General features: G+C 32.6%; 1 protein-coding gene, 2 long non-coding RNA genes and 1 other non-coding gene across 5 annotated transcripts; 2 read left to right on the forward strand and 2 right to left on the reverse strand.

Annotated features, from left to right (window-relative positions):
* Positions 1 to 4,126: 4,126 nt before the first annotated feature.
* Positions 4,127 to 9,706, reverse strand: LOC117128551. Its single transcript, XR_004451914.1, has 2 exons — positions 4,503 to 9,706; positions 4,127 to 4,436 (listed from the first exon to the last, which is right to left on the reverse strand). It is a non-coding gene; the product is annotated as an uncharacterized LOC117128551 (long non-coding RNA).
* TRNAG-GCC lies at positions 9,376 to 9,446 on the forward strand. The gene has a single exon. It is a non-coding gene; the product is annotated as a tRNA-Gly (tRNA).
* A 1,645-nt stretch (positions 9,707 to 11,351) lies between the features above and the next one.
* LOC103841313 (probable proteasome inhibitor) lies at positions 11,352 to 14,632 on the forward strand. Of its 2 annotated transcripts, none has more exons than XM_009117839.3 (6): positions 11,352 to 13,133; positions 13,204 to 13,363; positions 13,444 to 13,593; positions 13,897 to 14,070; positions 14,195 to 14,284; positions 14,365 to 14,632. In XM_009117839.3, the coding sequence occupies exons 1-6, from the start codon at positions 12,956 to 12,958 to the stop codon at positions 14,429 to 14,431; spliced, it is 819 nt and encodes a 272-aa protein (XP_009116087.1). In that variant the 5' UTR covers positions 11,352 to 12,955; the 3' UTR covers positions 14,432 to 14,632. The 2 variants fall into 2 exon arrangements, with proteins under 2 accessions (XP_009116087.1, XP_033137073.1); XM_033281182.1 differs by having other exon boundaries at positions 13,264 to 13,363.
* An 8,304-nt stretch (positions 14,633 to 22,936) lies between these two features.
* LOC103841314 lies at positions 22,937 to 25,527 on the reverse strand. Its single transcript, XR_004451877.1, has 5 exons — positions 24,186 to 25,527; positions 23,982 to 24,095; positions 23,299 to 23,390; positions 23,128 to 23,218; positions 22,937 to 23,060 (listed from the first exon to the last, which is right to left on the reverse strand). It is a non-coding gene; the product is annotated as an uncharacterized LOC103841314 (long non-coding RNA).
* Between the last annotated feature and the right edge of the window lie 414 nt (positions 25,528 to 25,941).

Genomic DNA, 25,941 nt, shown 5'->3' on the forward strand with positions numbered 1-25,941 from the left:
TTTCCTGATCTTTTCAACCAGAGGAAGATAATCTGTGACTGTCATGTGCTTTGTCAGCAACGGAAGGCCAAGATATCGAACCGGGAGGGATCCAGTGGCAAATTTGAATTGTCTTAGCATTTCTTCCTTCCTCTGAATTGTTACTCCAGCCATGAATAAAACTGACTTTTCCATACTTATCTTCAGGCCACTCATCTTGTCAAACTCGTCAAAAACCCCCAATATCCCTTCAATAGAATTTTTCGTACCATCTGCGAATATCATCAAGTCATCAGCAAAACATAGATGAGTAAGATCAATGTTCTTGCATCTTGGATGATATCCTATTCTTCCTTGTACTGCAGCTTCATCCAGCATCCTTGACAGCACGTTCATACATATTACAAATAGGTATGGAGATAGTGAGCAACCTTGCCTTAACCCTCGCTTACTCTGAAAGTATCCAGCTAGTTCCCCGTTAACTTGTACTGAGAAAGAAGCAGAAGTAACACAGAGAGATATCCATTTAATAAACTTCTTCAGTAAGCCAAGCGCCTCAAGAGTATTCATCAAGAAAGACCATTGGACTGAATCAAACGCCTTCGAAATATCAATCTGCATCGCGCATCTAGTAGATATCTCCTCTTTATGATAATCCTTTACCAATTCCATTGCTAATAAGACATTCTCCATTAACAACCGTTCCTTGATGAATGCAGATTGATTCCAGGTAATACACTTTGGCAGAATAGTTTTCAATCTATTTGCTAGGATCTTTGATATTACCTTGTATAATACGTTGCAGCATGAAATGGGTCTGTAATCCTTCATCATTTTCGCTTCCTCCTTCTTCGGAATAAGAGCCAGTATAGTAGAGTTCACACCTTTGGGCAGGAAGCCCTTCAGAAAGAATGATTGGATAGCAACAACAACATCTTCTCCAATCACCTCCCAGGCTTCTTTAAAAAACTCAGAAGTGTAACCATCTGGCCCTGGAGCCTTGCTTCCAGGCATTTTAAATAAAGCCTCCTTGATTTCTTCTCTAGTAACCTCTCTCTCCATTCTTGCACAATCAACTTCATTACACTGAAACCGCATAGGCTCTTTTAGCTTCTCAACAGAAGCACCCTCAAACTCTGTAGGCTGATGCTGCATAAACTCAGTAAAAAATTCTTCTGCTTCTTTCTTAATCCCCTCCTCCTCTTTGATCACTAATCCATCTGCACGCTGAATCTCATGAATGGTATTTCTTATTTCCCTGATCTTTGCCGAGTTGTGGAAGAAATTGTTGTTTCCATCTCCTACATCCAGCCAATGGACTTTTGACTTTTGTTTCAAGAAGCCCTCTTCCAATTCAGCCAGCCTCTGCCATCTATCATAAGCCTCCGTCTCTCTTCTTATTGCGTCGACTGTTGGATTCTCCAAAGTCTCCTTTTGTTTAGCACGTAAGTCTTGATAAGATTCTCTAGTTCGCTTTGATAACTGTCCCAGTTTCGCCTTACTAAGCGTTCTTAGCGGTTGTTTTAGAACCTTCAGACGCTTCGTAAGACGGAACATGGCTGATGTTGAGTGGAACAAGCTCTCATAATCCCTCCATTGCTCCTCCATCAAAACTTTGAACTCTGGCATCTGTGATATTACATTCGAGAATTTAAAAGGCCTTCGCTTCTTCTTTGGCTCCTCAAAATGGATTCTACATCTCAGATGATCAGAACACCCTCCAGGCTCAAATACACAATAAGCAGAAGTATTGTGGAGCCATTCTTCATTAACAAGGACTCTGTCTAGCTTCTTACAGATTAAACCTTCTTCTCTCTTATTGCACCAAGTAAAACGAGGCCCATGATATCCCATATCAGTAAGCTTGCAGTATCTAGCCAAATCTTGAAAATCCCTCATACCCTGAGGTAGTCTTGGCGAGTCATCAAAACCTGAATGTTCCTCTCCTTCTAATATTTCATTGTAGTCCCCAATCAGCATCCATTTTTTCTTCTGAAACATTGGAGCATCATAATGGTCTTTAAGCTCCTCCCATAACGCTTTCCTCTCTTCCATGGTGTTCAAAGCATACACAAATGAACAAAAAAACTCTTCCTCCTTTCCCGGCAATAGCACCGAGCATGTTATTAGTTGTGCACTTTTGTACACTGGCGTCATCCTCACATTCGATCTCCATAGAACCCACAGCCTTCCCAGCCTACTATACTCGTAATTTGAAATCAAATTCCAACCTGAAAATACTTCTCCAACAATCCTTTCTACTTTGCTTTCCTTTACCCGCGTTTCAATCAAACACCCAAACTGAATATCTTGATCCTTCACCCATTTCCTAACTACTCCATGCTTAGTTGACTTGTTGAAACCTCTCACATTCCAAAAGAAACCAGCCATTAGTTATTTTTTCGAGTGCTCCTTTTTGAAGCTCCCATATTCTTCTCTCTGCCTTGGACTGAAGAGTCTACTATCACCTTGTGATTTGTCTTAGACTGTCTCGGTAGATTCAGCCTTACACCTTTATTCTCCCCTCCAGTTATTCTCCCATTGACTACTTCTGTTATACTTCCATCTCCTTCATATTCACTTCCAACATCATCCTTTATTTCACCCTCTTCATGCTCAATTTCTTCTCCATTCTCTCCAGAGTTACTTAATGCAGCAAATCTTGATGGAGTAGCAATTATTACCTGACCATAAGTCAACTGCGTCTTTGGACTTCTGCTTGCTTTCTCTTGAGATACTGTTTTCCACGCATTTAGTTCTTCCGTGTTCGATACCACTCCTTCTTTCTCTATACTTCTTTCTTCATTCTCTGTATCTTCTTTCTTTTATTCTTCCAGCTTCTCCCCTTCTCCATTTACATCCAAGTTTTCTGCATCATTCTTCCTTCCACTTAAGAGTTTAGGACTCTTTATAGATTCTTCAGCTGTCGTCTTTCCCTCCTTGTTATCCTTTTTCATTACGTTGCAGAAAGTGTCATAGTGCCCCCATTTACCACAGATAGTACACTTTGGCGGAAGCCATGGGTATGTGTATTTCACTGTGGTCTCCTTCCCTTGAATAGTAAAGTCAATCGCCTGCGGTAGCTCTTTTGATAAATCTGCCATCACAAAAACTTTTGCAACATCGAAATTCGTACAAGCAATAGTTTATGGATGTAAACGATCTGGCTTTCCCACTGCACTTGTCATGAAGCTCAATCCTTCCCAAGAATACATACTCATAGGAACCCCCGTTAGATGTATCCATAGCGGAATCAGATGTGCTAGTGATTTATCCTCCTCTGGAGCCCATTTCGACACAACCATAGGCACCCCCGCAATATTCCACATACCCCTTCTGATGACTTTCTCTCTTACCACTTCACTCGTAATCCGAATCCTCATCGTCGTTGAATCCATCTCATAAACGTCTAACTTTTGTATCTTATCACCATATGCCCAAATATTATTGAGGATCACATGAACCTTCGCAATATGTGGAGCTGTTTCCAAAAACTTCGCAATGACAAAATCCTCCCACAGATGATTAGATTTTTCAATGATCTCCGATGGAACTTCCACTGATTGCTTTCCCTCTGAAACCTCAATGCCGAAATCATACTTCTTCAGAACTTGTTTCTTCTGCACCGCCGAGACCCAGGATCTTTTCTGATCGATCGGAGGTGGCGGATCTTCCTGTATCGCCGTTGGATCCATCACTACTGCCGGTGAAGACAGCGGTGATTGAGAAATCTCGATCGCCTTCAAAATCGCCAAATTGCCTTTGTTGCCAAAATGGTGCGTTTCGTTGTTTTATTACGATACTTATTTTTACGACTATAGCTATAGTTTTAGTACTAAAGTTTATACAATAAATACATGGAAGTAAAATGATAGTGAAGTTTCGATTACGCTCAGATAAGTACAAATCTCGGTGTGATATGGTACGCATCTTTTTCCAATCGGTCACTTTCAGATTGTAATATCTGTGGCTTTGTGGACCTGACTAGTCTCATTAATGAAGTTGAAATTTCTATTAACTCTAAAGTTTAAAAGAGTTAGAATTAGATCAAATCAAAGAATTGGATCACATTTGATCGAAGTGTTCTTTTAATTTTTGGACAAATCTCAATTTTATAGAATCTTACTCTCCAAGAATGGAAAAAGTGTTCACAGAACATGATAACATAGCCATCATGGCCAAAGAAACAACTATTACAAGAAAGCAAATACAACAAATAAAGATAGAGACAAACACCACGCTTAAACAACCAATGACGTAAAAAAGTCCTCTAAACTCAACGACCATCGAGCTGAAAAGTAAAACGAAGCCTTGGGAATTAAAGACCACAAACAGTGATATGCATCCCGAGATTAAAACAACAGCAAGTGCACAATTAACAATCCTTAACATGGCTAAACAACCTTTGATTAGAACTTCAGTATTTGAAGTATCTCTAACCTCTAACATTGAATTTCCTGCACCAAAACCACATAAAGTAGTTGATGAAACTGGAGGAGAAACAAGCTCCATAAAGAAAGAACTTGGATAATAGACGTCCGATAAAACCCTACAGAGATTGGATGACTTTTTTTGGAACACTAGAGATTTTGATGACCATTTCTGATTTTTGTTCAACAACTTTGAGTTAAAAAGCCAAACAACCAAAAGTGACAAAAACTAAAGTTTCAGGGCTTGATTAATAAATACTTTAAAAGTGTTTTACCGTCTCTCTACAACCAGTTTTTTTCCTCTAAAATACAAATATTTTCCAATCATGTTCTATAAAACATTTCTAGGGCTACAAAAAAATATGTCTATACAAGTAACATAACTAAGTTTTAGAAATTTTATAAATAAATCGTTAATTATTCTCAAATATACAACCAAAAATAACTTCACTCACAATCAAAATTGGGCAAATCTCCAAAATAGCACATTTCTAAGTTTATATCACAAAAATAGCACTCAAAAACTAAAATGACCAAAATAGCATTTTATCTTTTGAAAAATTTAAATTTTTTTATTTTTCAAAATTTGAAATCTTATCCCAAAACCTCACTTCTCAACTCTAAACCCTAAAACCTAAACTCTAAACTTTAAATAAATTCTAAACCCTAAACCCCACCCCTTGAGTGCTATTTTTGTGACTTTTGGCATTGAGTGCTAGTTTGGGAACAAAAACTTGATTTAGTGCTATTTTGGTCTTTTTCTCATCAAAATTTACATGCTGAGTTCTATATTAAAAGATTTAAAGTTATAACTCCTAATCAGGTCTTTAAGCAAACTCGCCAGATAAAAGAATTCATAAGAGGCTGTCAATTTCTTTATATAGATTTAAGAAAAATTCATTATTGTAATTTTTAAAAGAGAAAAACCAATGACAAAATATCATTTATAAATTAAATATGAGATAGAGTTCTAATGTTATCTCATTTGAGACATCACTCTTTATATTTCTTTTCCTTTTTAAATTAAATTATTGTTAAATATCTATCTTCATGGAAGTGCTCTTAGTCCTACCTAAGAAGAAGCTTAACAATACGAAAATCTTATGGATCCTGAAGAATATATATATCATATAGATTTGATGCCTTTGGTGTAGATTCCCTCTTGGCTACCACCAAGACATGGACTTCTAAGAGTAGAGAGTTAACACTTAAAATCATCACACAAAACTTCTCATTCACATGATTCCAAATTACCAAAACTTTGGTCCAGAAGATTCTGGAGAAACCCCTTGTAGCCTCTAGGATCTGATCCTTATATCTACAAAGAGAAACAAACCCCTTGTAAACTCCTGGAGATTTTTATTATTAATGTCAATACAATAATATAACAACCTTTTTAATTTGACTAATTTTCTCTTAAGCAGCGTTACCACTAGTTTCTGAAGTCTCATTGGAGGACAAACATGACCAGTAAAACTATATAAACTTCCTAAAATCACAATTTTCATTCTTTAGTTACTTCAAAACCAATCTCAACTCCATGATTGAGTAAAAAAAAATCCTTAGTTAGGTAGATATTATCCAAAATAGGTAGGATTACCAATTGATGTATCATCATTTCTGAGTTCCCTTACGTATCTTCTTAAGACCATACCTAAAATTCAACAATGACAAAAAAAATTTGCCGCCATATTTGAAAATTATTTTTTATCACTATCATCTCATCTATTAATGGTGTTGTTAACCACTACCACCACATTACACGATCAGTATTGTACTCTAGTACTACTTTAAGTCAATAATCACTTGCGAGAAAGGAAAAAAGGAAGAGGCAGGCACACTTAAGCATAATCATATAACTTCAACAGTAACAGTAACCATCACATGTTAATTAATTAGGGGATTAATTATGCTTATACTGTAACCACGATCCAAACTCATGACGTTATACGATCAGTATTCTACACTATTACTACTATAAATCTATAATCACTCACGATAAAGGATGAAAAAGAAGAGACACACTTAAGCATAATCATATAGCTCCAACTGTAACAGTAATAATCACATGTTAATTAATTAGGGGCTTAATTAGTGGGTCAATTATGCTTAATACTGTAACCCCCATCTAATTTAATGACATTCATTATCCTCTACTTCTAGAGTGATCCATATAGCTTTTCTAGAAATCCTCAGATAGATATGTGGTTAGGGAGTTACTAGATTCAAGTTTTAAGCGTTTAATTAATGAGTTTTAAGTGGCTGTTGCTTATTGGTGATCATTGCCAGGAGAAAGTTGTAAATCTTTAATGGATATGCTACCAAAACCAAATACATCATTCCTAAATTTGAATATTTAAGTAAGGATCCAATAGCAATTAAGAATAATTATTGTTTGAATTAAGAGTCAACTCTTATCATATATGAAAATTAATGGAAATCTGAGGTTGTGGTTGAGGAAAGTGGATTACCTTTTCACATAGTGCTGTTACCACCATTGGCTGCTTCTCATTATCTATGACTATAAGCAATTCCAACAAAAAAAAACTAAGTGGAGGCAGCAAGGTTATAGGAGATCGTGGATTATTGCCTCTTTAGCTTCCAATTAAAATAATATTAGAATTTATTTGTATAATTCCTTTTTTTGACACATTTAATTAACTTTACCTGGAGTATAGTAAAATAGTTCATTTTCGATTAACTGAAAATAAAATATAAGAACATTGAATAAATGATTTTTTTTATCCCATTCCATTACCCTTCTTAGTGGTTGAATCGAAGTTTAGACACATCAGAGAATATATCTTTTATCCATTGGAGTTCTAAAAATAAATATGTATGTATTATATATGTGTATATAGTTGTGGGATCTACTAAATAGTGTAGAACTCTTACCCAAAAGTTCTAAAAGTTTTGTTTTTAACAGGAAAGAATAGGCAGCATCTCTTTTTTGATTGTGCTTTCAGCAGGCATGTGTGGTCTCACTTTGTCGATAGATTACGCCTTTCTCCTCCAGCACAATTCGAGAGTGGGTTGCGCTGGCTGAAGAATCCATCTAAAGACAAAAATGTGAAGTTGATAGTGAAGCTGCTTTACCAAGCTTGTCTATATCTGATTTGGAGGGAAAGAAACTCGAAATACACTCTGGAAATACTCGACAACCGGGGGCGCTGATTGATGAGATTAAGCAAATGATAGATTACGCCTTGATCCTTTGGTTCGAGCTCAAGTTCTGAAACAAGGAGAGATCTCAGTGCTCTCAGCTTGGTTTGCAGTCTTTTAGAAGTTGTATAGAGTAATTTTTTGAGGTTGAGTTTTAAATTTTGGTAGTAGGCTTTTGTCCTAACAATAGGCTTGAGCCTTTTTTTGTAGTCATTTGTTATATAAATAAAAGAAAAAAAGTTAAAAAGAAAAAAAAAATTTTGTTTTTAGAACTTTTGGGTAGGAGTTCTACACTATTTAGTAGACTCCACAACTACATACATATATACAATATATACATACACACATATTCATTTTTAGAGGTGCTCTAACTAGCTATATTTTTCTAATATATGCTCATAAGCAGTGTCTACAAAATACTATGGAACCAAAGAAGTGAAGTTACACAATGCTTCGTTTAGGGTGAGCCATACTCTGTAAACAATTGATCATATTTCTTATTTTCCTTGTTCATTAATATAGTTCATAGCGCAGAGCTTTTAAGCTAAATTTTGTAGGGATAGCCAGTGATATAAATAAGAGGGAATAATCAGTCATGAGTGGTTTCCAAGAATTAAACTGTCAGTTTAAGCTAACTGAATCTCAGGTCTTTTTATCAGCACCATATATATATTTTTTTTTGTTTTTTTGTGCAACATATATATATATATATATATATACATACATTTTCACTATATACATTTATACACAGGGCCAGTCATAAAATTAGGGGAAGAGATCCATAAAAAGATAAATATTAATACAAATTATAATTTGGAAACTATGTAATATATATAAGAATTCTTTAAAATTTGTACAAATGTTTATCACGCGTTGTCCAAAACCGACTCTAGTCATACACACAACAAATGTGATTATGCTCTGGCAAGAGGACCACTGAAAAGATTACTCTGCAAAGGAAAACTCAAAATTCATATTGTGGACTGTGCATGCATGCTTTAGCAAGAAGCCTTGTTAAGGTCACTATCAAGAATAGATACCGTTTTGTCCAAAGCGAAGAATAAATAGCACATGGTGATCGTGCTTGAATTTTTTTAATAGAATTTATAATTTGCCTTAGAGATTCTGCTATTCTTTCATTGACAAGCCGTTTTCCTGTCCAGTTATACTCTTAAAAGTCTTCATTTCTATTCTTGTGTTGAATTTGATGTTTGAGAGAGAAATAGAGGAGGAAAGATATGATTTCCACACGATAGTAGATTGACAAGGGGGTTAAATCTGGATCTATTAAAAACACAAATTTAATCCTCGGTTGGGAGGTGTAGCCTACGACAAAACCTCTCCCAGGTTTTCATGCGAACGTATCCGCAGCTGTGGTGAGCAGAACAATGTGACAACTTTTTCAAAAAAAAAAAAAAGATAGTTGATTGACAAAAACTACTAAACTTTTTCCACCGAGCAGTCTTGTGCAATGCATGACGAAAACAGAAAGAGTAGAAAGCAAATGGATCATAAGAAACACATGTTAAACTTATATAACCAAAACAAAGCACCAAGTACGTAATTGATTGCAGACGAAAAATAGAATAAAGTGTTTAGTTGAATTAGTCAAGATAGATCATCATTACCTTACACATTCCTACGTTTCACAATGGAGCTCGCCGACCCACTTTGGCATGAGTTTACTAACCTAACAGTAACACCTTAATGATACCGAAAAAATTCAGTGATGTTAACAATGTAAACGTACGTCAGTAAGTACAAATTTTGATAATATCTTATTATCAACCCCGCATATCGTTAAGCACCAGTGGTCTAGTGGTAGAATAGTACCCTGCCACGGTACAGACCCGGGTTTGATTCCCGGCTGGTGCATTTATTCTTATTTTCCCTTTTTTGTTAGTTAGCCATATTTTTAGAAACATTGCAATATTTTTTGTAGCCACATGTCATCACTAGAATGATTCTTAGAATTTTTAGAGAAATAAGTTGGTCCATCTAAATGTATAATAAGCTTTTTATTAAACACAATAAATACATGATTAATGTGCTTCATTATTTCCTTAAATAAGATTACGGAATTGCCTAATATGGCTAAAGTATATAGGACAATTAATAATTTTGAATAATAAAGACTAGATTAAGATCCGCGCCTTGCGCGGGATAAATATTATATATAAATTATTTTCAAGTATTATATATTTTTACATATTATGAAATAATAATTAAAAATTTAGTAACTATTACGTATATAATTAAATTGGTACAAATACTTAAATAAATTTTATTTATTAAGACAAACACTTTTTTAATTTTATATGTTAAAAATTAAGTTTAAATGATATTAACATAGATATATATAGTACTTTTTTAATATTGACATCTCTTAAAAAATATTTTATACTCATATTATTTTTGATCGTTTGTATTTCTTTATAACAAAAATTTTAAATCAATGATAACAATAAAAAATTTATGGGATGTTTAATAGTTTTAGTAATTTATAATTTTAAAAACATTCATTGCAAAGTTTAAAATCCAAATATTAAGTTGTCAATAATTGTTCAAAATGTTTATCAAAAACTTTCAAATCAAATTCGAAATTAAAATACTTATGTATTTTATATGGTATACAATTTATTTAAAAAAATATTAATATGCATATATATAATATTTATTAAATGAGACTTCCTACTTATGTAATTTCGTAATCATTTCTATCTTGTTATAACATAAATTTTAAACCATAGATCATAAAAATTTCAGTGTGAGATTTTTAACAACTTTGGTCATTTATATTCGTTTTTAAAAATTCAAAATATAACATATATGAAAAAATCTAATTTTTTATTATATAGTTAATGTGGTTTCTTAATTTATTTTAAAACGACTTAAAAATGATAGAGAATAGGCTGATTTTTATCAAATTTTTATTATTCAAAATCATTAATAGTCATATATACTTTAGCCACATTAGGTAATTCCGTGATTTTTATTTAAGGAAACAATGAAAAACATTTATGGTTAGTGTAATAAAATGCTTATTATATATTTATATGGACCAACAAATTTTTCTAAGAATTTTAAGAATGATTGTGGTGATGACATGTGGCTACAAAAACATGTTGTAATGCTTCTCTTTTAATATATAGGGGATTTGATAAAAATAAGTATGTATTATAATTATATTTGTTTAATTTTAAGCTATTAAAATAAATTAAACAATCAAAGTAACCATATAATAAAAATTTAAAAATATTTATATATTATATTTTGAATTTTTAAAAGCGAGTATAAATTACTAAAACTGTTAAAAGTTTCACATTCAAATATTGTGTTCTATTATTTAAAAATTTTGTTATGACATGATACAAATAATTAAAAAATAATATAAGTTGAAAGTCTCATTTAATAAGTATCAAAAATAAAAGATATATAAATATATGTATCATTTTAAATTAAACTATATGCCATATAAAAATACATAAATATCTTAATTTTGAAATTTACTTTGAATATTTTTTTGATAAAAAATTAAAAAAAATATTGACAACTTAATTTTTTAAAATATTATAAATTACTTAAATCATTAATCTCACAGTGAAAATTTTGTTATCACTAATTTAGACTTTTTGCTATAACAGATACAAATGATAAAAACAAATATGAGCAAAAGGCATCATCAAATAAAATATTAATATTAAAATATATCATATATATGTTACTATCATTTAAATTTAATTATATATCATATCAAATAGAAAAAATATTTTTTTCGATTTATAAAATTTATTTATATGTTCGTACCAATTTAATTATATAAGTAGTAGATAATGACTTTTTAATTATTCAATATATATTTATTATTTTATAATATGTTATAAACATATAATATCTAAAATAATTTATATATATAATGTTCATTCCGTCCAAGACGCGGGTCTTAACCTAGTAAAATTATTATTATATGAACAATGACGCATAGTATTACAAATGTTTGAATCGAAACAGTGCTGAAATAACTTTGTTATTATTATAAAAATGGATACATGTTTGAAGTATTTGAAAAATAAATAAAATATATACCAAATTATAAAATATAGTTAAATATTTTATACTCATTTCATGTTTACAATTTCAAAGTTAAAAAAGAAGGATTTTGTTGACATTCCATTTTTAATTACCTACCATTTTTGTTTTTCAAAAAAAAAACACATGATCCAACAAAATTAAACCACGTTACTTATTTTTGTTGAATTTTTAAGAGCAAGAGAAAACAGTTTTTTTAAATTTTTTCCGTTAAGCCTCTAAAAACTTACTGGTTTCAAATACAAATATTATTTAAATTTTCAGATAAGTATTAAAACTATCAAGTAAAAACCTCAGAAATTTCAAAATCAATTACAGAAAGTTGTTAAGAATTCTTTTGAGTTAACACTTGATTTTATCTAACACACTTTCACAATTTAAATGGTTACAAAAAAAAATTAATTACAGCATTAAAGATTAAAGCCCTGTTTTTTGTAAGGACTATAAAATAAAAATTTTCACTTCAAATTAAAAATGTCAAACGTTTGATATCTTGCTTACCTAATCCATCGTGTTCAACCTCTAGAACAGATCTATCCAAAGTTTTCTTTGAACCCTAAGATGCTCTTCTTCGACCAGCTTTGATTTCTCATATATGTCTGCAATAAACCAAAATAATTTCAGAACTTAACAATACAAATATTTATGCTGTGTTGTTACCATGATTTTGCAGAATAAGTTTCATATGAACTCATTACACACCACCACAAATACCTGCAAGTTCTGGAAGCCCTGCAACAAAATCTTTTAAGGATCGACATATTAATCTCTTCGGACGCAATTCCTACTCGACCCCCACAATCCAATGCTTTGAAAGAGGTTCAAAGATGACTATATTCCATTGTATTCATCTAAAGTTTGTCGATAATATTACTAATCATGGCTATGAATAAAGAAAAGTTTTGAAATGGTGCAGACAAAAACGAAATAAGATAAGAAGAAAATATTCGAGATCAAAACTGAAAATTAGGAAAGATAAAAGGATATGTTGTTTCGCTGCTTTGACAATGAAAAGAATAGAGAAAAATGGAAGAAAAAAAATACAGACATTGAATTAGTTGATCAAAAGTTATACTGCAGAAAAGAAGATTTTGAAGTCGTGATCATGAGATATTCTGAGAAATTTTAGGATGTAGTTGCTGGAAATTAGGAATCAAAGAATTTTTTTCCAATCAATTTTGTTTTAAAAAAATATTTTCTAAGTATCAGATTTTGATTTGCCAGGCGAGCTTTAGTATATAATATACAACACAAACGAAACCTCTTCTTCAAGTCAAAAACAATAAAGAGGAGCCATGGCGAATTCACAGACTGTGATGCTTGTGATCAGATCAGCGAGGCCGAGTTTTCGCAACTACCGTGATAAGGTAGCTTTCGTACTTGACGCTTCCTTCGTCGCCTCCGGTTTCAGAGTCGTCGCGGCCGGACGGCATGCGTTCGCTGAAAACGCTCTAGTTTCCTCTCCTACACAAGGTTCGTATTGTGTGTTTCCTCTTATAGGTGGTTTTCGTTAGTTTTTAGGATTGTGGTTGTGGATGTGTAGGAGAGGTTGGGATCGAAGGTTGGAACGAGTTCGACGAGTACGCGTTTGTGTATGCGAAAGGATCGAAGAAGTTTCTAGTTAAGTGTTTTGCGATAGAGGATAAGCTTCTTGTTGATGCCCTAGATGAGGGTGGAAAAGAACCTGCTCATATCGAGATAGAGTATGTAATCGTGCCTCTTTGTTTGTGCTCTGTGGTGATCTCAATCTTGAATTTACTTGTGTGTGTGTGTTTTTGTTCAGACCTGAGAAGTATGCTGCTGAGTCCGGAGTGGAGAGTGATTACGATGCACAGTTCAAGAACTTGGGGAAGTTAGTCAGTGATTTACAGGATGAGCTTCTCTACAAGCTTGATGAAGGACTTAAACCTGTTGCTTCTACGTCCCAGTCCAGGTAAAACCCTCTAACCACATTGCTCATAAGCCGTTACTTAGATTCATGGGGCTAGGAATGAACATATGAGTTAAGTTGGCTTTGTTCTGATAGATGTGATTACATAGAACTGTTTCGTCAATGTGCAGAGACTACTAGTATTGTATCTCGGTTTTTGCCGTGGTTCATAGATTTCTCATCGTTAAAAGTTATATTTATGTAGTGAAGGCATTTGTTAGTAGTTGGACTAGGATGATATATGATTTTGTAATTCTTGAAGTGTATTCTAAGACCTCCATCTTTTATCATATGTGTGGCTTGTAGTTCGGAGAGTAACAAAGAGTCTGAGTCTGGATATTACGGTCGAAAGAGGCCTGTTCCATCATTCCCTCCGGTGATTGGTGGTTTTGGCGATGGAAGCATGCATGTAGGACCAAATGATCTTCGCATGTTCCCCCGATTTGGTGATCATCCTGACCTCATGATACCACCACAACCGTAAAATCTCTCTCCCTTTATTGCATCGTTTTCTTTTACACAAAGTGCACATATACACAGCTCATAATATAGTTGAACACAAGAAAAGTTTTCAACTTAACATGGATTCTTTTGGTTTTGACAGGGGTGTTCCACCTCCTGGTGTTCGTTATGATCCACCTCCACCTATTGGCCCAGATTTTGGCCCAGGTTTTGAGCCAAGCCCGTTCAGAAGGTAAGTACAGTAGTCTAATTTTTAATTGAACAAATATATTCCACACTCAAAAATTTGTTTTCTGACGCTTGTCTTGATAGGCAACCTCCAACGAGGCGAGGAGATGTTCATCCCGATCTTCAGCATTTTCGCCGCTGGCTTGGTTAAGATTATATGTAGCCATCTTCAAAAAGAAGCACAAGAAAATGTGGTCTTAGTAATAAATTCATCTTTGCTTTTTGTCAAGATATCCCTAGCTGTTTATTTCTTTCTTTGCTTTTGTTGCATAGCTGCTTGCTTATGTTTATAACTTTGATATATAAATAAATAAATAAATAAATAAAGTTTTGGCTTATTTCGCTTTTGAAATTCTCTCTTGTTAGCGTCTGAATCAATTTCGCTTTTGAAATTCTCTCTTGCTAGCGTCTGAATCAATTCTCTTGTTAGCGTCTCAACTATACTATGCTTCTGGTTGTATGAATTAATGTATCTATGATACATGCGTCTCACTGGCTGTTCCAATCGACCTCATGCATGGATTGTATAATTGCTGTTTTAGTGTGTTAAAACTTGTTTAGGGTTCCCATTGTAAGGAACCGCTGAAATTTAGTTTTCTCAATGTATTGTTGTTACCGTGTGTTGGTCTTAGAGATGTTATTGGCTCTGGCGTCGCAAGGCTCATTTTCGATTCGCTCGAGCTTCTGTATCGTCGTTCCTCATTCGTTTTTTCCACTATAAGAAAAGAAAACGGTTTGGAAACAATTAGATGACAATCTTCTCAGGGGTTGTTCAATAAAAATAAAATGACAATCTCAGGAATAAGGGGCTGACTCGTTTCCTTTGCCAAACAAAAGTCTCGCAGAAGTTCTACTATTACTAGAGCATGTTTAAGCTAGCCCATTAATAAGAGTATATGGGTCACTATTCTTTTCAGTATCTATAGGCCCAGCTACTTTCTCCTCTGTCTAGATTCGCTAACTTTCGCTAACTTTCTACAAAATGGCTAATCTTAAATAGCTCTAAAAAAATGATTAGTTACTAAGGGGGCGACTGGTTTTCCCGCTACCACCCGCAAACGTAGCTTTTGCGGTTGGTAGCGGTTGTCGGCGGTTTACAACAATCACTCAAATTGTTCTAAACCGCTTCAAACCGCTCTGAATCTCATAAATTCAAAAGCTGGCTCCAGCTAGCGTTTGCGGTTGCGGGCGGTTGCGGGAGGGTAAATTTTTTTTCTTTTTAAAAAAAAAATATATATACAAAAGTAAAAGTATTTAATAAAAAATTTAAAATTGAAATTATGAAAATATTAAAATATATCTATTATATTTTAATTAATATTATAAATTTTATAATAAAAACAATTTCAATAAATGTTCAAAAATTAAAATTATAACTTTCTAAATATAAATTTTATATTTATTATAATTTTATGATTTCTGATATTTTTATTTTATAATTATATTAAATATAAATATTGTTAATTTATTATTTGATTGTTACCGCATTTGGTAGTTAACCAGTCATAAGTCACCCGCAAACGCACCAATTTTTAACCGAAGTACCAGTCGTACAAGTCTCTTAAAACCGCTAGAAACCGCAACCGCCCGCATCCACAAACTCCCGCAACCGCAACCACAACCGCTGCGTTTGAACCAGTCAGGCCCTTAAGAGTATCTTCAATGTAAAACTCCATTTTTTCCTCGAAAATAGAGTAAAAGTGAAAATAGAGTAAAATTGTTCCAACCCTACTCCATTTTTTACTCAATAATGGAGTGATGAACAAACAAAAAATAGATTACTCCATTTATAGAGTAAATTTCATTATTGAGTGAGATATGAAGTTGGGTTGGAGCATTCTTTACTCCATATTCACTTTTACTCTATTTTAAAGGAAAAAATGGAGTAGGGATGGAGATCCCCTAATTAAAACAAAAGTGATTGATAGGATTCTAATATTCATCAAATAAATTTTCAAAAAAGAGCTTTTGAAAGTTTATTGGATGGGCATCAGAATGCCATCAATTATTTTTGTTTTTATTAGCAATTAATCAATTTTGAAGAACTTATTCCTCATATTAGTGATGGAGTTGCTCTTATCAGAATGATAAGCTAAAACTAAAAATAAACCATGGTGTTACATCCTTCTTTAATTAAAAGTCTATTATTAATTCATGTATTAAGAACAAAATTTGGTATGTATTTAAGTTATTTTAAGGAAATTAGAACTCAAAAAATTAAGAATATAACCATTGAATAGTTGATGTGACAATTAGTGTCAAATCTTGACACTTTTTTCTTTGGAAAATTAGGCTTTATAGCCACACAAAAACGCCTAATTCACTACCTACACAATTGCCCTAACAGATCTATACACGTCGTTACTTTTCTATATTAATACTGTTTTGCCCCTTATGTCAACCGGTGAAACCTGCAAAACAAAAAATAATTTTTAGTGTTAATTATTAAGCGTAAAACAGTAAATTGTGGCTTACCTTTCTCCACATCCTCTGGCACCGGAGTAACCCCGTCGCCTCCGTCTGCATCTCTTCAATTTTTGACATCTCCTTCACTGTTATAAACATCCGTCTCTACTCCGCTTCTGAAATCGGCTCCCAATCGGCAGCGTTAAGTCCGCAGCGGCGCCTTCCAACAACCCGTTAAGTCCGCAGCAGTTGCAAAAGATTTGATTACCTCCATCTATACGAACGACACCATCATCGCGTCACCACCGTATGTTCTTCTCTTCTATTTACTGTATCAACAACAAAATCTGTCTCTTTGATGCGGTTATATGTATTATCTCCACTAATATCGCAAGATACACTTATATTTTGTCGCCGTGGATGACCTAAGTTGATCGGAGAAGATGAACAATTTCTGTTTATTTTGTTCTATTCTATTCGCATATAGAATAGAAATGTATTATGTTTGTTATATTCATGTTATGAAATGCAATATATTATGCTACTTTTCTATTTTATTATGTTCCATTCTATTTGATGATTACTAAAGAGTGTTTTATTTTGTTTAGAAATATAGTTTTTGAACAAGTAAATATCATACTATGATCTAGATTGTGTAGTTTAATATTACATAATATAATTTAATTTACATAATATATGTTATTTTTTAGATTTTGATATTTGAGTTTAGGGTTTATATTTAGGTTTAGTGTTTATATTTGGGTTTAGGGTTTAGTGAATATAGTTTACGGTTTAGTATTTAGAAGGTGAGGGGATATGGTTGGGGTCAGCATTAACTTCTTCGATGAAATCATAGACATTTCATTATCTCACCAATATATACCATGCTATTTATTTTGTTCCATTCTATTTGGGTTTAGAGTTTATTTTTGGGTTTAGGGTTTAGTGAATCATATTTAGGGTTTAGTATTTAGAAAGTGAGGGGTTTTGGTTGGGGTAAGCATTAACTTTAATTTCTTCCATGAAATCATAGATATTTCATAATTTCACCAATATATAACATACTATTATTTTGTTCCATTCTATTTGGGTTTATAGTTTATATTTGGGTTTAGGGTCTAGTGAATAGGGTGTAGGGTTTAGTGAATATGGTTTAGGGTTTAGTATTTAGAAGATGAAGGGGTATGGTTGGGGTCAACATCAACTTTTTCCATGAAATCATAGACATTTCTTACATGCAATCGTATACATTTCATAATTTCACTAATATGTATTATGTTATTTATTTTGTTCCATTCTATTTGGGTTTAATATTTATATTTGGGTTTAGGGTTTCTATTTGGGTTATGGTTTAGTGATTAGAGTTTAGGGTTTAGTATTTAGAAGGGTTTATATTTAGGGTTTATATTTTTCGTGTAGGGTTTCGTGATGATTGGATAGGGTTTAGTTTCTGGAATATTGGGTTCACCAATGGGAAAGCATTACTTGTTTCTATTCTGTTTGGATATGGAATAGAACACTTCTGAACTTTCATACCATGTGTTTTAATTTTGGTGATATATTGGTATATTACATAATATAATTTAATATAACATAATTTAGTTTAATATTACATACCATTATGTATTTTTTAGATTTTGATATATGAGTTTAGGGTTTATATTTGGGTTAGGATTTAGTGATTAAATTTTAGGGTTTAGTTTTTATCTGATATGGAATAAAACTTAGATGATATGGAATATAAATCTTGATGTTTATGTATGTGATCAATAAAGTTATACGTGGATAGCTTTTTCTTCTTTCAAAAAACCACAAATACATACTTTCAGTATTATAAGAGGTGTTACTATGGTTCACAAAATGACCACGTCGTTTTCTTTATGTGAAGGAACCGGGTACCTGTTACCAACAAGGGTATAACCGGCTGTAATGATGGCAAAAAGACAGTCACTACATTCTGTCAAAATCATGTCTATTCTTTTGATTTTCCTCTGAAATATGGCTATTAAGCCAATAAGCCCTTTTTCTTTTCACTCTCGTGTGCGTGAATATATGCGCGTCACATTATGTGGCAAACATGGCTGAAGTATACAATACTATAAACCATATAATATAGTTGAATTACTAATACAAATACACATGGTGAAAAGAGAAACATGTTACAAACGTTAACAAAAACACAACACCAACAATAATATTCTAGACTATACAATGTACAGGTTAGTTGAAGCAGAAAGACACCAGAGCATCTAACAAATTTCTTATGCTACCAAGTATAATAGAATGAAACCAAAAAAATATAACTTAGTTTATCTTCTTAGATCATTTTGTAACTGATAGCAGTAAAAGTGAAGGTATAAATAAGAACGGCGGATGAAGAGATGTTGTTGTTGCTACGTGACGTAAAAGAGAGGAATATGTGGTGGGAGGAGGAAAAGAACCTACACTGGAGGTGGAAGAGATGACAAGTAGTGACAATGATCGAAGAGAAAATGGCGACAGCGACAAAACAATCAGTAATAGTAGTGGTGACTATAATAGGATCAAAGTGAATGAAGAAGAAAAACAAAAAAAAATGAGCGAGTTAGATATGATGTTGCACAATTTGGGTTATAAAATAACTCAAGGCGGGACAGAACATTAGCCGATAATATACTATAAATGTATGTATTATAGTATCTACTAACTTGAACAAAACATCCTACCTACTTAATTCACTAGGGTACGTAAATGACGCCGCCATTGTGTCATATAGGGTGGTCGAATGTGTTATCTGCCGACAGAGGAAACACAAGAAACTATTTCGAAATAAAGGGATCACAATTTTGAAATTTAGTATAGCAGACCCACATATAATCTAGTTGTTGCGTAAGCAATTGAAAGCTATTCTATACTATCAAAGATAATAGTATAGAAATGACACCGCTAGTATATAATATATAGGAAACCTAAAATTAGGTATGGTGTCTGAATAAACACTAGAAAGAGAGACAAAAACATTTATTTAGAAGTCTAGTTTGGCTACTGAAAAGCATAAGTTAGACGCACAATTGATAAACAAGTCGTTAGCATTGTACTTAAACATATATAACTTCCGAAATAATACACAAATTGAGATGCGCTCCACAGTCAATATGGGGATATTAGTAGCAAAGCTTAGTAAACCCGAAAACTTTTAAGTAGTATATGAGTAGAGAAAGCACAAAGGAGTTCCATACATATCATTACAGGAGTTGGTCAGGGGGTGAAGGTCGAGAAGGCTGCAACTGTATGTCTTTGCTACAACTACAAGTAACGCATAGTGAGTTTTCACACCATTCAAGACAATGATGGAAGTGCATATGTATATAAATCACACAATACTATCATGTCACGTGGTATAGTACATGGCTAATTCACTGGTTTTGTTCTATTAAGATGGCTAAGAGTTTTCATATGTTGTCGGCAAAGAATTAACAAAATCCATCACAAGAATACACACTGATTAGTTTATATCTCAATCTATATTTGCAAAGTGAGCTATTTCAGCTAAATCTGGTAACTATGCTATTAAAGTTCATAAAATAGTATAGTCATACGATCCAATTTCTGGTGATATGAAAATTCCGTTGTCGTAGATTTCAGATTTTTCTCTTCTCTAACTCCGAGTCACAATCGATTTCTCCAAATTGTTGTTCGTCACGTATACTGATTTTTCAGTTTCTATAATAACGACAAAAAATGACACATTTTTACTTTTCATGCGCATGCAAGAGTGTTTTTGGCACTTTACATCACATTATATAATACTAGGGCAGGCCCGCCCTACGGGCGGGATGAGAATCTGAAAATAATTTAAATTGTTAGAGTAAATATTTTTGATTTTTGTCTAATATTTTTTTTATTTTAAAATGCTTTGTTCTATATTAATATGATTCATTATTTTATTGATTGTTATTCTTTACTTAGTTTCATTCTCATTACAATTAACTTATTTTTTTTCTTAGGATTAAGAAGATTGTTTATTTGAAGTCTTATTCTGTTTTTATTTCAATGGTGTACAATTGTTGATTTATTCATTCTCTTACATTATTTTATATCGTGTCTTTTATTCGACTATATAAATATATATTTTATTTTTACGTAGTTGTGGATCTATGTTTATATTTTTTTTTTGTCTATTAGAGTGTTGATCGTAGGAAGAGAATGTTATGGGTTGGTCCTTACATTTGCGATGTATACTTTTTACCTATCAATATAATGGGTGTACAATCTAGTTCTATTTTTTTTAATATGTTTGTACACATCTTAGAATAATTTATAGTATAAAATAAGAGTTGTATGTGGACGAAATGTAAAAATGTAAACAGAGTGAAGAGTCTCAAAATAATAGTGACTGTAGTTTTGCAACTGATGTTGTTGCCGAAGCGTTAGAGTGGATGATAAGTAGTGGGATGCTACCTATGTGTCTTCGTGAACCTGTATCCAAGACATCCAAGCATTAGAGCCGGTTGCTTTCACTGCAAGTAATGAGATGTTTCAAGTACCAGTGCCAAGTAATGGGTGTTGTCAGTTCCTGTAAACGAAATCAAGTTGATATGGATATATTATCTAAACGTGTAGATCTAACCTGAGTTGTTTGAACATCCTTGAAGATTTCCTTGTAGACGATATTAGTAACTCTATCTTCAGTCTTTACCAGAAGTTTCGTCTAGACTATAATATAAGTGAATGCTGATAATATAATCTACTGCTGATCACAATACAATTGTTACTAACCTACTGAAGGCGATTGAGTTGTTTTTGATGACCGAATAAGCATTTGTGCGCGTCGAGATAATCGTGATCCGATTCCTGTTTGATCACCTGATGAATAATATACACTGGCAATGTTATAAATCGTGACAACTCGTACCAAATTCATTGGTTTAAATTTAAGGACGTTGTGAGTACCAGAGCTCGAGACTCCCATGTCTACGCCGTCATCTGTTATGTCTCTGTTAGCACCCAAACTTTTTTCAGTTACCCCTTAGCACACTCGAACCAGAATCTAAATTAACAAAAAGAATATCTATAACACATAATGCACTATTTTTTGGAAATTAATAGAATATATAATTTTGGACAACAAAAACAATATCTATATTTTTAAACGTTTTAAATATATTTATACTGTTTTATTATTCTATTGTTTATCCTATTATCATTATATTTTACATCCACTGACCATTCTTGGAAATTAATTTCCATCAATTATTTGTGAGCCAAGAGAGGCCTCTTGACCAATGGAGTCAGGTTGAGCTCTTTGGTTATGATGGTGTTGAAATTCTTGGAAGCATAATGGTGTTGAAATAGAGAAAGGAAGAGCTTGATCATATCTTCATTTTGAATTTACTTGGATCCATGGAATGGTTAAAGAAGATGTATATGAGTGTTTTCGTTGATTAGAGTTACAGTTGCAATTGCATTGCATGTTAATCTATAGTGTGGAGGGAATGACATTATGTATTTGTGTGTGTCCGACGTAACCGCAATTATATATATACAGTTAATATTATCGTATCTAGTTACCATGTTTTAAATTTGAATAATTTATAGATTCCATATGTTAATCATGTTTTTATTACTTTTTTTTTTTTTTTGGAATTTTACCAGGAGTCAGAGTTAAAAGAGCATGTATTTTTTTGGGCAATTTAAATTGCCTCTTTTTTGGTTTTTCATTTATCTTTTTAAAACACAAAACTGGTAGTTTGAGTCTAAACTCAACATAACAGAAAAAAAAAACAGAAAGCAAAAACATGAAACTGGTTTTAGCGGGAATCCCGCTCGTTGACGTCTTCAACGTGTACCATTAAGCTCCTCTAGCAGCTGCAGGAGCTGGGTTGAGACCTAGGGCCATGTCATAAATTTCTGACATGAGGTAGGAGTGGTAACATTTGAAGCAGACTGTGTTAATCTCTGCTGGATGGCAATCGAGTTCTGGTTACATGCTCATATATGAGTCCACGTACACATCCTTCATCCTCACGTTAAGCTGGCTCAGGGATTCCTGGACGTTCTCCCAGCTCATCTCAACAGGGTCAAGGCCATCATCCTCAGTCAATTTCGTAAGTATCTTTTTGCCCTTCTCGATCATGCCCAAGGCCATGAGAAGAACACCGTAAAGGTACTTAGCTTCTTTGTGGTCCCCTTTAGAGGCAAGACGAAGGTGATGGAGTCCCAAGAAGTAATTATCAAAATAAAAGTACTCACGCATACCCTTAACTTAACCTCCAACCATCTTTGGGTTAATGCTAGTAGCAACAATGACCTTCGGATCAACACGCATCGCCTCAAGTTGTTTGTGGAAAGCAACAGCTTGAGAGTCAAATAAGCTTAGAGTGGCAGTGTCATCACTGCAATCATACAGATCATCAATTGCTAGCATATTATCAATTGGTACTGAAAGAGAAGGACAATTACCTGTCCATTTTTATGGTCACCATGACACGGTTCTTTTCCTCCGGAGGATCAGTAACAGTACTTTTGACGCCAAGGATCTCCCCTATGATGTCTACATGCAGTTTGATTCTGATATCAGTAAAACATGTAATGTACCTAGCCAAACTACATTAAAAGTCTGAATTAGAATACCTGGTAGCTGAGTGTTTATGTTAGCCAAACCAAGCAGCTCCGACTGGTCACGGAAACGAAATCCTTCCTCAGGCAAGGCAGAGGCGGCTCAGCTATCTCGTCAAATAACATGTTCAGATTTTAAATACATGAGTAATGATTCTGTTAAATAACATGTTCAGATTCACAGTAAACACAATCAACGCTAAAGCTCAGGATAAATCTACTTAATATCTCGAGACACTATCAAAAATATATTAGTAATGTTCATGTTAAATAAACATAGTTCGGATATCTTTATATAAACTACTTGCATGAAATTAACTTATTGAATGTGGTCCATTAATTAATATAATAAACTTATTGCATGAAATTGATGATGCGCTATTATTAGTACAAAAACCAGAATCACACCAAACTAAATCAAAACAAACTAACAAAAGGAATCTACAGTAAGACTTTCGAGATGCGAGGCAACCAAAATGCTAATTAATCTGTTTCTATAGGTTTCGCAAGCAGACAGTTAAAATGTTCCAGATTTGATAAACGTTCAGATGATGATGATTCACATAAAACACAATCAAAGCTAATGATCAAGTTAAATCTACTTAATATCCAGAACACTATCAACGGAAAACAGCGCCGGATCATAATTAATCGAAACGCTCAGTACATAGAGGAGCAATAGATCGTAATTCACTCACATTAACATCAACCAAAAGCATATCCACCCACATAAGCTCTCCACCACGCTTAACATTCCTAGCCTCCCAGTATCTCAGTAGTCTAGCCTCCACGACCAATGAACACTTCCCGGTCTTCAAATCGGAAAAAATATAAGATCGAGAATAAAATAAATAAATAGCAGAGAGATGAAGAGAGCAAGATCTCCAGAAGGGGATACTAACCTATTTATAGCAGAGATGCTAGATTTCGCCTAGCTATACAACGCATTGAAGGGTTTTTAGTGGGGGTCTGTATTAATTTGATTTAAGTCGTGATCCGTTACAGGAAGATAGAGAACAATCGATCGTCATTCTCCGTAAAGAACAACGAGACGCGATCTGCCGAACTCAACTCAGAGAAACGAAGGAGATGATTAGGGTTAGCGCTATGCTAACTTATGCACAGGGCCGTACAAATCAAACCCATTTAGTCGAACAGGCCTAAACAAAACAAAGCCCGTACGATAACTTCATAAATGATGCGCCGCGTTTTGTGAAGCGGGACAGGTGTCGCAACAGTATTGTCTTAATTGATGACACGGCATCTCATGTGGACACTCTAGGAGAGATTCAAAGCCTATTATATATATAAAGACTAGGAGTTAATCGTGCGGGGCTATTTTTATTTTTAAATGTTAACCATATAGTTATTTTTTTGAACGTTGTATTCTGAACAACAACAAATTCTGAATTGTATGTATGTGTGAATACATATTTCTTTAGAAAAAATCAGAAAACTATACATTTTTTAGATAGATGTTTGATATAGTTTTTCCTTTCATATATTGTATATTTACTTATTATTTATTTTTTCTTATATTGTAAGACAATTCTCTCAAATAGATCTTTTAAGTTTTTTGTCACAAAATAGTATTCAATAAAGAAAGTGACCAAAATAGTCTCTTTTATTTTTAAAAATTTAATTTTTTAATTTTTATTTTTAAAAATTTGAAATCCTATCCTCAAAATCCCACCCCTTAACTCTAAACCATAAATCTTTATATAGTATATTTACTTATTCTAATAATACGATAGATGCTTAATATAATATTTCTATTTAATATATTGTATACTAATTTATTATTTACTTTACTATACATTTTTTTAGAAAGATGTTTAATTTAGATTTTTCATTTATTAATTGTAGTTTACCTATTTTTTAATTTTTCTTATATTGTATATTTACTTATTCTAAATTTCTTGCTTTATATGAAATGATATTATTATAATAGATGCTTCATGTAAAATTTATATTTCTTATATTGTATGCTTATTTTTATTATATTGTATATTTACTTATAAATTATTTGGAAGTCATAAAAATGTAAAAATCTACATTTTTCAAATAGATGTTTAATGTAGTTGTTCTGTCTCTTATCTTGTGTATTTACTTTTTTAATTGTATATTTACTTATCTAACTATTTTTATTTTATATCAAATTGTAATATTACGATATATGTTTAATGTAGTATTTTTATTTCTTATATTTTATATTTACTTATTATTTATTTTATTATAGATTTTTTAGATAGATGTCTAATGTATTTTTTGTATTTCTTATATTATATATTTACTTATTATTCATTTTTTTATATTTTATATTTACTTATTCTAATATTATAATATATGTGTAATCTAATATTTTTATGTTGGATATTTACATATTATTTATTTAACTATACATTTTTTCAGATATATGTTTAATTTAGTTTTTCCATTTTTATATTGTATATTTGCTTATTGTTTATCGTTCTTATTTTATATATTAATTTATTCTAAATTTTATTGCTTTTATATCAATGATAATATTACGATATATATTTAATGTATTATTTTTATTTATAATATACTATATTTACTTAATAGGGGAAATTAAATGTTTTCCACTTTTCATTTTTACCACCACTAAAAAGACATTTTCAAAAGTATTTTCTTCAT

This window comes from Brassica rapa, chromosome A09 (genome assembly GCF_000309985.2).
Source record: "Brassica rapa cultivar Chiifu-401-42 chromosome A09, CAAS_Brap_v3.01, whole genome shotgun sequence".
In the NCBI taxonomy this organism is placed as follows: domain Eukaryota; kingdom Viridiplantae; phylum Streptophyta; class Magnoliopsida; order Brassicales; family Brassicaceae; genus Brassica; species Brassica rapa.